The sequence below is a fragment of the Ictidomys tridecemlineatus genome, chromosome 3 (genome assembly GCF_052094955.1).
Source record: "Ictidomys tridecemlineatus isolate mIctTri1 chromosome 3, mIctTri1.hap1, whole genome shotgun sequence".
NCBI classification, from domain to species: domain Eukaryota; kingdom Metazoa; phylum Chordata; class Mammalia; order Rodentia; family Sciuridae; genus Ictidomys; species Ictidomys tridecemlineatus.
In genome coordinates, this window is record NC_135479.1 from 206,558,762 (window position 1) to 206,574,629 (window position 15,868).

At 42.2% G+C, this 15,868-nt stretch overlaps 1 protein-coding gene across 12 annotated transcripts in view; it reads left to right on the forward strand.

The window, feature by feature from the left end:
- Itsn1 (intersectin 1) overlaps nucleotides 1–15,868 on the forward strand; it is a 219,128-nt gene that overhangs the window by 154,600 nt on the left and 48,660 nt on the right. For 7 of the 12 annotated variants that reach the window (XR_013437001.1, XM_078044571.1, XM_021725314.3 and 4 more), the window contains 4 exons: nucleotides 32–77; nucleotides 2,349–2,470; nucleotides 8,614–8,731; nucleotides 10,717–10,908. Coding sequence is in view for 9 of the 12 variants with exons in the window: in XM_078044571.1 (XP_077900697.1) it covers nucleotides 32–77; nucleotides 2,349–2,470; nucleotides 8,614–8,731; nucleotides 10,717–10,908 (478 nt within the window). In the remaining 3 variants the exon portion in view is untranslated. Of the gene's footprint in view, nucleotides 1–31; nucleotides 78–2,348; nucleotides 2,471–8,613; nucleotides 8,732–10,716; nucleotides 10,909–11,264; nucleotides 12,750–15,868 lie in introns of those variants that run through there. The other 5 variants (XR_005734566.2, XR_013437002.1, XM_078044572.1 and 2 more) reach the window with 3 other exon arrangements.

Genomic DNA, 15,868 nt, shown 5'->3' on the forward strand with positions numbered 1-15,868 from the left:
ATGCAAATGAGACCTTTTGCTCTGTTTTAAGGGCTCTGGAACTGCTGGAAAAACAGGGAATTTAGGAAAAAAACCTGGTAAGTTACATTCCCTAATGCTTATGTTTTATTGTTATGAATATAATTGATAGCTGCTTCCAATCTTTGTTTATTAGGGCCAGCAGTAAAGTATAGACCAAGAAACCTTTCCTGAGAGTGGTTATAATAGGCTCTTTCCTTGGACCCTACTAATAACATGCACATGGTTATGAAGTTTCACTGTTTCACATGGGGAGTGGGAACATCACCAGACAGAACGTTCTCCTGGGTTATGAAGAAATAACTCAAGCAAAATTGTAGAAGATTGCCATACAAAGAGGTGTAAAACTGGAAGTTCACTGCTTTTTAGTTATCTTCTTGTTAGGCTTGGGAGGCCCTTTTTCATTTTCTGACAGCACTTTAAACCCAAGATACAAAGATCAGAGGAGCAGCAAATATTATCATCTTATAGGTCCCGTTAATTTAGAAGCCATTGGGTGGTTTTCCTCAGGTGGACATTGGAGGTACAAAATTATAGTCAGACCTCTATGTTCAGTTTTACTTTATTTAAACAAAATCACATGTTCTAAAAATAGTAGCTTGAAAGAGAGCAGAAGGAAGCAGTGTGAAATAATATGGTTTGTGTGGCCTCTCTTCCTGGTCTAAGTTATTTGTGCTTTTTTGTCTTCATATCCTTAGGAAATTATAGGTTGAAACAGTCATTGCTGTGCTGAGGAATTTGTGTGTCAGTCTGGTGCTCACATCAGATGGGCTTACTCAGCCAGGAAAAGAAGGGGTTTCAGGGGGTCTAGGCTTCTAGTCAGACTCCAGATAGTGGGCCATCTGACCAAATTTCTGCTTTAATTGTGAGTCTTCTTTCTACCTTTTCAATGTTTGTCATTCCAAAGGGTCAAGATGTTTCATATGTGATGCCCAGGTGAACTTAACTTTACACTGGAACTAATTTCTGCTCAGGGACACAAGAGGAAGCAGAGAATGTCAGGGTAGACCGCTGACTCATATGTCAGGTTCTTTGAAGAGCAGAAACATCAGTTGCCAAGTAGGATACTAATTGGGACTTTCTCCAGACCGAAAACTCTCCAGAGCTTGTCCTTGGCACATTGCAGGAGAGTCCTCATCCCTGTGTAGTTCTGGGCAAGAGCTCTCAGGCAGAGCCTGACTCTGGACTTCCCTGAGTTCTCTGAAGCATCTGGCAGGCCAGGGCTGCCCCATGACAGGTTGGTGCTCCTGTCATAGTCGTCAACCTTGGATTGTAGAACAGGGCAGTGGCAGGTGGCTGAAGTGCTGCAATCTTATTCCTTCCCTGGAGTTAGTGGAAAAGTAGGAGATCATATCAGAGTAGGGGGCCTTTATCTTTTCATCTTTCTCTACTTCATTTCTTCTTCCTTCTTTCCTTCCTTGCTCTGCCCTGTTCTTTTAGGAACTATTATGACCAAGAGTGAGAGTAGAGGAATAGAGCAGTTTGTTCTGATTGCTTCTAGAAGTTCAGGAAGCTGTGGCTGTAAATGTGCCAGAATTCATCAGAGCAGGAGTCTGTCTTTTCATGCTTGACCTTGGTGCCAGCAGAAATTTGCTTTTCAGTGCCTGGGCTGGTCCTGCTGGAATTTTTTCTGTGGGATTTCTAATATTCAGGAAATGTACAGAATTGTTTGCATTTTTTTCTATGTTGAATTATTGTTTTTTTATTAAATTCCCTTCTTAATTCCAGGTCCTTCCTTTAAATTGACATAAAAAGATGTAAACTTGCATTGCTATGATTCATACCAGTTCAGGGATCACCTCCAAATGTGAGCCATAAAGAAAATGGTCTTGTTGGTAGGAGGGAGAGTCTGAAGCCACAACATAGAAATTTGATGCTACCAGGCTTCCGATGGTTTTTGAGGAAAATAGAATTTCTCTCTCTAAGTATTTGGCAGAGGGAACACTTCCTCTATTCACTGAGCACTGGTGGATGGGGTGGGTGAGTGAGGCCCAACCCTTGGTATCAGGTGTTTGGGAAGCTAAAGAGGGGCTGTGGGCAGGAGCAGGCTTCATGGCAGGAACTGGTAAGTTCTGAAAAAATGAGGGAGTAACAGAAGACAGCCCAACAGAAGGATTGGCCAAGTCCCTTGAACGCTGCATTTTCCCTATAGCTAGGGGAAGGGGCTACAGTGGGAGGGATTCAGAGCCTCCCTCATCCAGTAGAAAATCAGCTACATATGCTGGTTTTGACGATGCTGATCTGAGACTATGGGAGGTGGCTGTGACTTCTTAGTGTTTCCATATCCTGACTCTTAACAGTATGCTGCAATGTTTGATCTTGTTTTTCAGAAATTGCTCAAGTTATTGCTTCATATACCGCCACTGGTCCTGAGCAACTTACCTTGGCCCCTGGTCAGCTAATTTTGATTCGAAAAAAGAACCCAGGTGGATGGTGGGAAGGAGAGCTGCAAGTTAGTTTTTTGGTTTTTTTCCTATTTATTTAAAATTCTAGTTTGTTTGAATATACAAGATGGGGGCAGTATTTTATTGCAAAGTACAAAGAACCCATCACTGCCTAAATCTTGCATTTGAATAATGAGAAATACCACTTTATCTGAATCTGGTTCCTAAGTTTCAGCCAGCCAGTAGCAATGTCTGGATTCTGAAAACTAGGAATTCATTTTAAAATTTATCCTTTCAGGCCCTGTGCGCCTACCTATAATCCCAACAATTTGGGAGGCTGAGGCAAGAGGATTTCAAATTCAAAGCCTGCTTCAGCAACTTGGCAAGACCCTGTTTCAGAACAAAACAAAAAAAAGCTGAAAGCACCCCACATTCAATCCCTGGTACCAAAAATAAATAAATAAAATTCATCCATTCAGTTTGCAAGTTCAACTCACTCGAGATTCACTGTTGGTACAGTGAGAATTCATAGGATGACAGATGCCTGGGTAGAGCCGTCCTTGAGGTCTTGGCATCCTAAAGTGGAGTATCTCACCAGTCATGTCAGGAAGCACGTTGCAGTAGCAGGTTCCTTTTTATATAAAGCCACATCTGTACATCATGCTGTTTTTAGTTTGTGTGTTTGTGGTGGCGTTGTTGTTATTCTTATAGCTTGTTATTCATGTTGCCATTCCAGAAACCTCCTTTAAGTCTTTCAAGAGGAAATAATAGTTTTAAAAGGATTACTGTCACATCAGCATTGTAAAGATTAATAGAATCGTCATTAGATGCCAAACCTAAGGGGAAGTTTTTAGTAAGGATAGAAATTGCTTATGGTCTTTGAGTGACTCCCACAGAGAGACCACATATAATTTGCACAGTAATTATACCATTGAGAACTAAGTTACCACTCTAATCAAGTGATTAAAGTGATCTTCACCAGTGAGGACAAATGGACGTAATATTCATCCAAACATGCTACCTGAAAAAGACAGTGTCATATACTATTGTGGCTAGAAGTGCATCAACTGAATCTAATCATGCAGAAGCATTAAATAAACTCAGAATAAGGAATGTCCAATTAAGGGGGCAGGGAGAGGCTGTATTCTTCAAAGACGTCAATGACAAAACTCATAGAAAGGAGATAAAAAGAGACATGACTGCTGATGGCAATATCTGACTTGATCCCACATGAAACAAAAACATGCTCTTAAGGATGTTACTGCGATAATGGACAAAACTGGGATGTGGACACCAGGTTAGATAAAAAATTTTCTTTTTTGGTACTGGGGATGAAACCCAGGACACTGTACCACTGAGATACATCCCGACCCTTTTATTTCGACCCTTTTATTTTTGAGACAGGGTCTCACTAAGTTGCTTAGGTTGGCCTTAAATTTCTGATCATACTGTCTCAACTGCCTGAGTAACTATGGTTACTTTTATTTAATTAACTATGGTTAATTTTATCTAAGCCAGGCATCATTGAGCCTGGCTTAGATAAAATTATTGTACCAATTTACTAAAATTGAAATGCATACTATCGTCCTATGAGAGACTATTCCTATTTTTAGTAAATACCCATTGAATTATTTAGGGATAACCAGCATAATGTAAGCAAATTGTAATCAAGTAATTCTGATAAAGAAAATACGGTGAAGAGGATATGGGGGTAGGGAGAGAGAATGTGCAAATAATGAAACAGATGGGATAAAATGTTAATAACAGGTGAATCTAAGTAAAGGGTGTTATATACTTTTCTTGTTCTTGCTGCTTTTCTGATAGTTTCAAATTATTTCTTTTTTCCAGTTTTTAAATTAATTTTTTTATTTATATATGACAGCAGGATGCATTACAATTCTTATTACATATATAAAGCACAATTTTTCATATGTTGTATACATAGTATATTCATACCAATTTGTGTCTTCATACATGTACTTTGGATAATAATGTCTATCACATTCCACCATCATTTATAACCCCCTGCCCCCTCCCTTCCCTTCCCACCCCTCTGCCCTATCTAAAGTTTGCCTTTTCCTCCCATGCTTCCCCTCCCTACCCACTATGAATCAGCCTCCTTTTATATCAGAGAAAACATTCGGCATTTGGTTTTTTAGGATTGGCTAACTTAACTTAGCATTATCTTCTCTACCTGCAAGTGCCATGATTTTATTCTCTTTTATTGCTGAGTAATATTCCATTGTGTATATATGTCACTTTTTTTTTATTCATCTTTTGAAGGACATCTAGGTGGGTTCCACAATTTAGCTATTGTGAATTGTGCTTTTATAAACATTGATGTGGCTGTGTCCCTGTAGTATGCTATTTTTAAGTCCTTTGGGTATAGACTGAGGATAGAGCACTAATAGTGAGATAGAGCACTAATCTCTAGGGTATATAAAGAACTCAAAAAGATAAGCACCAAAAAAAAACCCCAAAAACAAACCCCAATCAGTAAATGGCCCAAGGACCTGAACAGACACTTCTCAGAAGATGATATGCATACAATCAGTCAACAAATATATGAAAAGATGTTCATCATCTCTAGCAATTAGAGAAATGCAAATCAAAACTACTCTAATATTTCATCTCACTCCAGTCAGAATGGCAGCTATTATGAATACAAACAACAATAAGTGTTGGCAAGGATGTGGGGGAAAAGGCACACTCATATACTGCTGGTGGAACTGCAAATTGGTGCATCCAATATGGAAAACAGTATGGAGATTTCTTGGAAAATTGGGAATGGAACCACATTTGACCCAACTATCCCTCTCCTGGTCTATACACAAAGGACTTGAAATTATTTCTAAATAAAAAGTTGCTTTAAAAATTTACTTCTATAGCAAAATTACATGGCTGTAGCCATGGGCTTCACATCCACAGATTCAACCAACCATGGACTGAAATTGAGAAAAATTTGTATCTGTATTGAAAATGAGTAGACCTTTTTTTTTTCTTGTCATTCTCTAAACCGTGTCATGAAACAACTATTTGCATAGCATTTACATTGTATTTGGTGTTATAAGTAATCTGCAGATGGTTCAAAATGTATAGGAGGTTGTGCACAGGTTATATGTATATATATGTCATTGTATATAAGAAACTAGAGTATCCTTGGATTTTGGAATCTGGAGAGGTCTTGGAACCACTCTCCTCCTCCCAGATACTTAAGTCTGCTGACTGTTGAACAGGAAGTGTTTGCCTCCTACACGCAACCTCCCCCACTACAAAAGTGAAGACCAACCTGGGTGACCCAGGGTCCATCTTGCTTCATAGCACAGTGTGAAGAACATCTTACCCACATGGGCAGCCCTTAGGGACCTGCCAAAGGGAAAGTTTTCCAATTAGCCTTCTGGCCTTTGTGCAGAAGGGATATGTGTGGTAAGCTACACCGAGATCTTCCTTTATGGAGTCAATCTTGAGGCCTGCTGCATGACACGGGGGCCTCAGTACTTGCCGAGCATGTGAACAAGTGGTTTCTAGAATCCCTTTTATGAGAATCCTACTGTCCTAAGGAAGGAGCTTGCAGTGATCCTCAGGTGTCCACTGGTGTGCTGTGGGCTGGTTGTCACATCTGTGCTTTTCATCTGGCCCTGAGCAGCACTCTGCAGATAGCCAAGATGGGGGAGGGAAAGAGAAAGTTTGCTTACAGGGTGCTGGCTGTGGAAGGCACCTCAACAAGTACTGAAGAGCAGGGATTAGAGCAGCCCAAATGGGAGGCACGTAGCTCAGGAAGGAAGGAGGACTTGAAGAAAGTCCTCTGCTCACTGTTCTGTCCAGACCAACCCTGGCTGAGTAGGGGAAGATCCATACTGTAGTGAGCTGGACATACTGTTCCCTCTGGACTAAAGACTGTCCATTAGAAGAGAAGGCATGATAGCCGGGAGTGTGCCTAGTGGTGAAAGTTCCCTGGGAACTCGCTGGTGAGCAGCCATAAAAACCCTGTCCAGAAGCGCTTGCTAGATACAGCTTCCTGGCTGAGGGATCTGACCTTTGGAGTCCTGGAAATCCACTCTCCTTTGTAATGTGCCTGTTTTTGCACTGGGCAGGAAGAGGAGAGGGCTTGCTCATGTCAGGGAGACCATTACCACTGGCCTTGCCATCTACGTGTTCCTTTCCTTCTCTGAAGACTCAGTGGCTCCCATTGCCTTTCCCCTTCAGCCTGCCTGTGGAGGCTTCCTGTTGTGCCCCTTCTTCCCTGTACCACCTTACACTCTTTAGCAACCATTCCAGACTTATTGGACAATTTGTTTAAAACCACCAACATCGGGCTCTTGTACTTAGCTGCCTTGGCTCCTAACATTCCTCCCTATGGGGTTGACCCTCTCTGATTTCTCAAGAGTTAGCCAAAGCCCACTTCCTCTAGAGGCTTTCTGGGCCATCTCAGCCAGGAGCACTGCCTCCTTTCCCCTAAATTTGGGAATGGTCCCCTGCCAGCTTCACCCTGGTGTTCACAGATGACGTTGGTATGTTTCTTAGCTTTCCCGTAGTTATTTCCATGTGTAGGCAACCAGCTCTTTATAAAGGCAGCACATTTTTAGTCCTTATCTCCTAACACCTTGCTCAAAGAGAGTTTTGGTGGTTCTTGGAACCCTCTGTAAAATGGATTCCCATGCCCAGGATAGCTTCTGGTGCTTTACAGAGTCCCTCTTGGCCTGGATTGACAAATGAAGAAATTATCAACAGGCTCTGTTTTCTGCTTTTGTAGAATTGCAGAGGTGGGGACAAAGAGAATTCATTGCAGTTGTAGATAGATAAATATGTGCAATTGTGTAAGCTTTTTTTTTGAAATGTTGGGCAGATTTACCATGAGAGTAAATGCTTTAGTCTTTGAGCCAGGGGCATGGAGACTGTCAGACACAAGGAGGGTGAAACCAAATGTACATCCTGAAAATAACTCAGAGGGCCAGGCACAGTGGTGCAGGCCTATAATCCCAGCATCGTGAGAGGCTGAGGCAGGAGAATTACAAGTTTAAAGTCAGCCTCAGCAACAGCAAGGCCCTAAGCAACTCTGTCTCAAAATAAAATATTAAAAAAGGGTAGAAGGTGTAGCTCAGTGTTTAAGAACCCCTGGGTTCAATCCCCAGTACTGGAAAAAAAAGTAACCCAGAGATATCCTTGGTAAGTTGGCAGAAGGGAGGGCAGAAGTAGGGTGATAGAAGTTTTCCTCTTAGTTTTATTTCCTTATTTTGGGAATAGGTATTATATTCATGTGGTTTAAATTTCAGAAGTTATTAAAAGGGATTCAGATCTCTCCCTTTAAACCCCCTGTCCTCAAAGGCAACTGCTTTCAAAAGGGTCTTGTTTCTAGAGATAGCCTGTGTGTGTGTCTGCCTGTCTATGTGGAACTGTATTGGAATTGCAAGCTTTGGCTCACCAATTATAAGCTCTTCATATCATGCGTGAACTCTTTCTGACAATTATCTCAAATGTAAGCACTCAGTAGATGGAATTTGTATTGAATCAGATTGAGCAATGGAGAAAAGAGTGACAGTGAAAATGTGGCTATAGCTGTGACTTGGGCCTGATAGTGTTTTGAAAACAGTGTGAAGTCGAGACTTCTTGTGATCTGTGGGTCCTGCATCTACATCTTTTTGCATCTTAGGGTGTATTATTACAAAGAGTGCAGGCATGTAACTCTTGGCTTACCACTTACCAACCTCTAGCCTTTGGACTGTCATATACCTTTTCCAAGCTCACTTTCTTCCTTGAACTTGGGAATGATAATAGCATTGTCCCTTTGGAACTATGTGAATAAATGGATATAAGATGCTTGGCAGAGCTCATAAAAAGCACTTACTGTGTTTTGATGGCCATCATTGTTATTATTCCTAAAACCCAAATGTAATGTTGGAATTAACTATAATCTCCACATTATCTGAAATTAGTAGCTAAGTATTAACTGGTTTTCTGAATATTCTGAATTTTAAATCCACAGGATCCAGTCCTTTTAAAGCCATTTCAGGGTTGGCTGACCAATGGCTGCAACTGTTTGAATTTTCACAACATCTTATTTTTATGTCATGGTGATCCATAGATTCTACGTTTATGCCATTTGTATTTCAGTTCTATATAAACTTTGCATAAGTGTTCTGCTACAAAGCAAATTGTATCATAACAGAAGATGAACATTTATAAATTTTTGATCCAATTATTTTCTTACCAGGCACGTGGGAAGAAACGCCAGATAGGCTGGTTCCCAGCTAATTATGTCAAACTTCTAAGCCCTGGGACAAGCAAAATCACTCCGACAGAGCTGCCCAAGTCAGCGGCATTGCCGGCAGGTAAGGAGTTCTCAGTCTCATTGAAAAATGACCTGCATGCATGTCACTTCAGTTCTCCCATGCAGTCTTCTCATTAAGTATTTTAAATTGTTTTTCACATGTGCATTAAGCACTTCTTGTACTTCTGGAACTGACCCCCAGCTAATGTGATACAAAATGCTTTTCAAAAGGACTAATATCTAAGTAGCTTGACTGTGCTGGGCACAACAGAGCCCTTGTTGGAACTCTTCTCCTGAAGGAGTCATGAATGCTGTGGCATTAAAGCCAGATTTTTCTCTTGATTTCCTTCCAGCTATTTAAATTGAGATTTGGACTAGTAGATGAGGCCGCAGAGAGGGGCTCCTAAAAATAAATGGCTGGGGTCTAGATAGGTCAGGAGATGGAGCTGAAGGCCACGAGGATCTGTTGGTTGCAGTGTGTTCACAGAAGACTGAAATAACTCCCTGTGACATTTACTGTGAACAGAGGGGGCCTCGCTGAATGGGCAGGATGTTGTGCAGGCTTTCCTAGAGAACTAAAAAGGACAGCACTGCAGTTGACCCGGTTGACTATTTTCTGATCTAAAGGACTAAATTAGATGCTTCAGTAACATTTGAGAGAGGTGAGGGTAGGGAGCAAATTGCTGCTTTAGGTCCTTTAGACACCAGTTCTTAGGTGGCATTTGTGGGAAACATGAAATTTTTGTTCCATTACCTTGTGATTAAATGTCTACATGGTGTCTTTAGTGAAATAAGATTAAAATTTGGCAGCCTTTGCAAGAAATTGAAGGATTGGTAAACTTCCTGAGTCCTGACCCCAGCTGAGCCTCTTTCCTCAAACAGAGACCTGTGTAGGCAGAGGGGTATAGTACCAGCTGTATCCACTGTCCCCTGAGGAAATCTGGTGCCCCCGATTGTCAGTGTGCAGCTCCCTTCATCAGGTAGATTGGAACCCACTGAATTTATCTGTTGAGGTGATTAATTTAGCTAACTGGAGGGTTGAAAACTCTGAACCTATACAAAGATGGCTATGAAAGATTAATTGGAGACTGTGACCCAATGGTGCAGAATTCTCCAAAGTGTCAAGATGGCAGAGAATGAAAATAATTTAACTTCCTGTAGATTTGAGAGAAAAGGAGAAAAATTGTTGACATGTGAAAATTTCTTTAAGACACAAAGATAAAGCAGAAAATTTTTTTAAAACACCCAATTTTACTTTACACTAATATTTGGAAGTTTTTGAAGGTCAGATAATAATTGCCTTTCACCTTTAAAAAAAAAGAAGAAGGAGCTGGGGTGTGCCTCAGTGGAAGAGCACTTGTCTACTTGCATGAAGCCCTGGGTTCCATCTGCAGTAACACACACACAGGAAATGACAGAGAGAGAGAGAAGTAAAAGTGATAGTGGAGTCCTATAGTCCCCAGCTGTCCCATACAGCGGAAGCTGGCAAGTGTCCTCTAGTCAGCATTAGAAGGAGCTCCACGTCCAAAGCCAGAGACCTGGTTATCACTCTAAATTATCTGCTGACAAGTAAACCCAAAAAAGAGGAAGGTGTACAAACCAAGGGCGTAGTGTGAAAATTTTGCTGTTGTCTTAATTTTGATCCTTCATCTTCCTCTATTGCCTGCGCCATGAAAAGCCCCTTGGGGCACTTCCACTTCACTGTACGCTCTTTTTTTTTTTTTTTTTTTGGTACCAGGGATTGAACTCAAGGGCACTCAAACACTGAGCCACGTCCCAGCCCTGTTTTGTATTTTATTTAGAGACAGGGTCTCACTTAGTTGTTCAGCCCCTTGCTTTTTGTTGAGGCTGGCTTTGAACTCACAATCCTCCTGTCTCAGCCTCTCGAGCCACTGGGATTCAGGAGTGTGCTGCCACGCCTGGCTCACAGTACCTTATTTTGAAAGGGCAAAAACAATCTGTGAAAATGTCTGCTGGCCACAAGTGGCCCCTCACACATGTGCCAGCGAGGGTGTGCAGCTGCTCACCCAGCCCTGTCTTCTGCAGTGTGCCAGGTGATCGGGATGTATGATTACACTGCGCAGAATGACGACGAGCTGGCCTTCAGCAAGGGCCAGATCATCAACGTCCTCAACAAGGAGGACCCCGACTGGTGGAAAGGGGAAGTCAATGGACAAGTGGGGCTCTTCCCATCCAACTATGTGAAGCTGACCACAGACATGGACCCAAGCCAGCAATGTAAGTGCCTTGGTGGCTCTGTTCCTCTCCTCTCTGGTACCTTCCAATGAAACATGCAGCATTGCTCTGATTCTGCTGAGCTTGGTTTGCAGAACTTAAAGCTAGACCACTGCTGCATTCACAACCGTCTCTTTGAAGACCTTCTGTAATGCAAAACTTTATCTCGTGGGGTTGTTTTGTTTTTGTTTTAAATTTTCATTCCTTCTGTAGCATGTCCCCTCCCTTCCCTCCCCCCTTTTTCCTATTTTTTTAAAATCATTTGGCACCATGCTGTTGACATGCCCAACTCATTTTCCTAGCTTGAATTTTGCTCATTGTTTTGTTTTGCTTATGTGTTGTTTTCCTCCTTTTTCTAGGAATCATATGTTGTCCATCCCCCCCTCAGGCTTGAAAGTCCTCAAAGAGACCCACTATCCCATATCACTGCCCAGAGGGATGATGGGAGATGCAGCCTTGATCATGTGACTTCCAGCATGATCACCTACTGCCTTCTGAGTAGAAGAACTCACTGCAGAGCAGTTTACCTCATTTTACCGTAGTTGCATGTGATCGCAATGTTTGAGTTATTACTTGCAGAGACAGAAGCAAAAATTACAAAAATACACAGGGTAGTGGGTCCTTTTGTGGCTTTCCTAGTTACTCAAATTGACTTCCCCCACCTTTGCACAGGTGCTTTCAATAGTTTTAAGATTATTTTTAAATATATATATATTTTAGCCTTTTAATAAAAATCAATCAATCAATCATTTCTTTGCTATTTTGGTTTTGCAAAAAGACCCACTATCAAGGAATGCTGCATGTGCTATTAAAAATTGTTCCAAGTGTCCATAAATCTGAGACTTGTATTTTTCATTTTGTCCAGTGTTACCAACTAAATTGTGTAGTTTGGGGTTTTTTTCCCCCTACCGTAGCAGTACAGAGGAGTTCAGTGTATGTTTTGAAGATGTGTAGAGTGAGCCCAATTAAACAGAAGGTGTTTTGTGCTCGTGTGTATCAGATGTACTCGTTGCGCATGTAATCCATCCTGTACATAAGAAATGAGTTCTCCCCATGGCAAACGCTCTTGTATGATATCTAACTACATTGCATTAATTTTATTTTGCACAGTGACCTTGTAGCCACATGAGAAAGCACCTATGTTTTTGTTTGGTCTCAGATTTATCTGGTTGAGTTGGTGTCTTGTTTGGGGTTTTTAATTTTGTGTGTTTTCATACCATAAATCAGTAGATGACACCGCTGAGGTTGTTATGATCCACAGTGTCTGTAGTCCCTCTAGTCTCTGTTACATGAAGTTTTTATTCCAATTACTTTTGTTGGAATGACACATTTTGAACAAGTAATTTTCTTGACAAGAAAGAATGTGTAGAAGTCTCCCTGCAATTAATTTCCAATGTTTACATTTTTTAACTAGACTGTGGAATTTCTTCAGATTAATATGAAATGGAGCTCATGGTCATTCATGTGTTAGCCGTGCTGTAGCTGAAGCCATGTTTGTCTCTTAAATACTCATTGAAAGCTCTCAATAAAAATGCCAGTTGCTGACAGCACAGAGGTGGGGTGGGGGGCTCAAGCACAACCCAGCTGTCCTGTTAATGACTCTGTAACAGGTTGTCCCTTCTGTGTTCACATCTCGGGAGGCTCTGTGCTGGCGGTTGTGTGGAGTCCTCCACTTGCACGGTGCAGAGGACGAGGACAGCTCCTCCTCGTCCACCTGCGCTGCAGTATTTTCATGATATGAATGTAAAATATATAAATATATAAACCTGCGGCTTTAACAACTGTAATACAACCTTTTGAATTAGTTACGTGTATAGATAATTAAATTCTTCATACAAAAGTTAGACGGAAATGTCTCTGTGTTCTTGCTGTTGGAAGCTGGCAATGGTGAGGGACACTATACAGAACAGATGTCAGCAGTTGGCCTGCTGCCCACAGGGCAACTGTGGCATGTGCCTTCTGAATACAGACATGATCCACTTCTCAAGGGGTCCTGGTTGACTGGCCCTCGCTCTCCCTGTGGTACTCCCCATCGATATGTAAACGATCGCTCCTTATAACGCTGGTTTAGTGGTCAGCTGTCATTGGTAAATGTCATCCACACATTGGCAGGTATGTGATTCAGTTCAGGATACAAAACATTTGTCCAAAAGAAGTATCACAATAAGAGACTGGTGAACACTCCAAATCTATGTGGCTAAAAACAGAGACCTGCACATTTTCCATGTCATCGTTTGGGATTTGCTTCTGCCTGGTACTCTCTAGTCTTGTCACTTTTGCAGAAATAAGTGAGCTTATACATTGATGGCTCTGTTGGCCACGGTGACCACGTGCTTAATTCCATTGTCATGAGCCTCACTTATTGGCCCTCCCTTGCCCTTCAGTGAAAAGTGATATCTTTTGTCATTTCAGCAAACATTTGGGAGGAGACATCTTCCATGTATCGGGTGTCTTGACAGATTCTGGGGAGAGTGCGGCATTTGCTAGGGCAGGGTCTCTGTCCTCGGGGAGTCATGGGAGTATCAAACAGAAAACTAAACCTGCAGAGTTCATTTACATATACAGGGGACATGTGCAGTAGGTGATAAGTATTGCACCTGGAAAAGTGTGGGTGCCAGGTGCCACCCAGTGGGCCATCCAGAGCAGGTGGGCCCTGGGGAAAGAAACCAGAACCTTTCCAGGAGGAAGTGACATGAAGCTGAGATCTGAAGGGTAAGGTGAGCCAGTTGGAGTAGGAAGAGAAATGACTGCGATGGAGGGGTCAGGACATGCAAAGGCCCAGAGCCGGTAGAGAGGATCTCCTCCTGGCCCAGCCCACCCTCTGTGGAACACAGTCAAGTCGGTAGGCCCATCTCTCCCCGGGTTCTTCACCTTTGTAAGCCAGGGTTCCTTCTTGAGCCTTGAGTGGAGCTGGAGTGTAGTTCAAGGTGGGTAAGACTCAGTGGTACTCCATGTTCCTCCTCCACTCTGACCCAGGCTTCATTCTGGGTTGGTGAAGCTGGCACAGGTTACGCCTCACAATTTATTCAATTGGTGCTGGTTGTAGACTCTCCTTCTGACCCTACAGTTCTCAACTAGAGGTACTGCGGGCATCTAATGGGTAGAGACTAGGAATGCTGCTCAATACCCTGCAGTGCGCAGGACAGTCCCCATAATAAAGAATGACCTGGCCCCAGATGCACCAGTGCTGAGGTTGAGAATCTTAGTCTTATCTCATTAGCCACTGTGTGAATTTTACTTAGGCTAAAATGGTAGGCCTGTTGGTGAATCCTGGGGTTGGTTTGGTAACTATAGATGAGTAAAAATCATCGTTTAAAAAGCTTATCTCATAGAATGTGTGCCAGGACCTTGGTTATATATTTCAGAATTTTTTGATTGTTCCCCGTATTGTCTGCATTTGGTACTAGATTAAACTAAAATCGAATAACTTTATTTTAATTAAATTCTCCTAGTTGAAATGGGGAAGGGATGTGAGGTATCTCCTTTGGCCTGAGAGCTTAAAGGTGTCAGGTTTTGTTTTCTGAGCTGTTAAGCATAAATAGTGTCATTAAATCTTTTAATTTCATATCAGTGTGTGTGAATGTACTTACAACTGAACTTGGGGTGGAGTTTGCTCCAGTGGCATATTTTAAAAAAGGGTCCAAGAGAAATCACCTTCGTTATGCGCTTGGAAGTTGCCCTCCAAAGGCCTCTGCCCCTCCCCTCTAGGCCAGACACAGCAGGCCCCACGTTTCCTCTGTGTAGGAGACGCTGCTCAAAAGAAAGGCTTTATCCTGCCAGGTGCCTGTAATCCCAGCAGCTCAGAAGGTTGAGGCAGGAGGATCCCAGTTCAGAGCAACGGCAAGGCGCTAAGCAACTCAGTGAGACCCTGTCTCTAAATAAAATACAAACTAGGGCTAGGGATGTGGCTCAGTGGTTGAGTGCCCCTGAGTCCAATCCCTGGTACCCTCCACCCCCACCCCACAAAAAAGGAAGATTTATCCTTTATAAAGTGATAAAATACTACAGAATTACATGTATGGTGGAAAGTAGTGTCCGACCCATTTTGGGAGGGGCTTGGGCAGATCCGGACTCCATCGCAAATGACAATTGGGTTATCCAGCAGGACTGATTATGGGATGGATTTGATACCATCGGGAGAAAAACTTAGTGACACTAAGGAAAACCCTTTAACTAGGTGGTTTAGCTTACTAGTTTGTTTTTGGTGGCACTGGGAATTGAACCCTGGGGCACTCTACTACTTAGCTGCACTCCCAACCCTTTTTTAAATTTTTTATTTTGAGACAGGGTCTTGCTAAGTTGTCCATGCTAGCCTTGAACTTGCAATCCTCCCACCCCAGCCTCCTGAGTAGCTTGGATTCCAGGCATGCACCACCACGCCTGGCAGCATTACTGTGTCTTACTTATAAAATGCACCCCAATTTCCTCAAGATAAAGGGGTGAACTAAAGGTGGGGGATTGAAACAGACCCTTTGAAATTAAAGCTCTGAATAGTTTTAGCTCCCAAACTTCCTGTCTTGGGTGGGTAAGTCTTTGCTGTAGCCTTCACATATTAACCTTGTTATGCCAATCGTCAAGGTAACAAATGTATAAAAGAGTTGTACAGTTGCATTAAATCAGTAGTTTTTAGGGCTGGGTTTGTGTAGAGCGCTTGCCTAGCATTTGGGAGACACTGGGTTTAATCCTCAGCACCACATAGAAGTAAATAAATAAATAAAGGTATTGTATTCATCTATAACTAAAAAATTATTTTTAAAAAAATCAGAGTGCGTTTTTAGATTAAGTAGGCCATGTTGTGATCCAAACTTCTCTCAGGAGTTCCAAGATAGAATTTGCACTTTTCACTTTCTCCCAGACATGATGCTAGTTCTCCATATCTCTTAATGTCTCTTTCAAATAAATTGGCACCAAACAACCCCAGTGAGAGACAAGACCAAATATTTCTGTCAAGCAAACCGTTCAA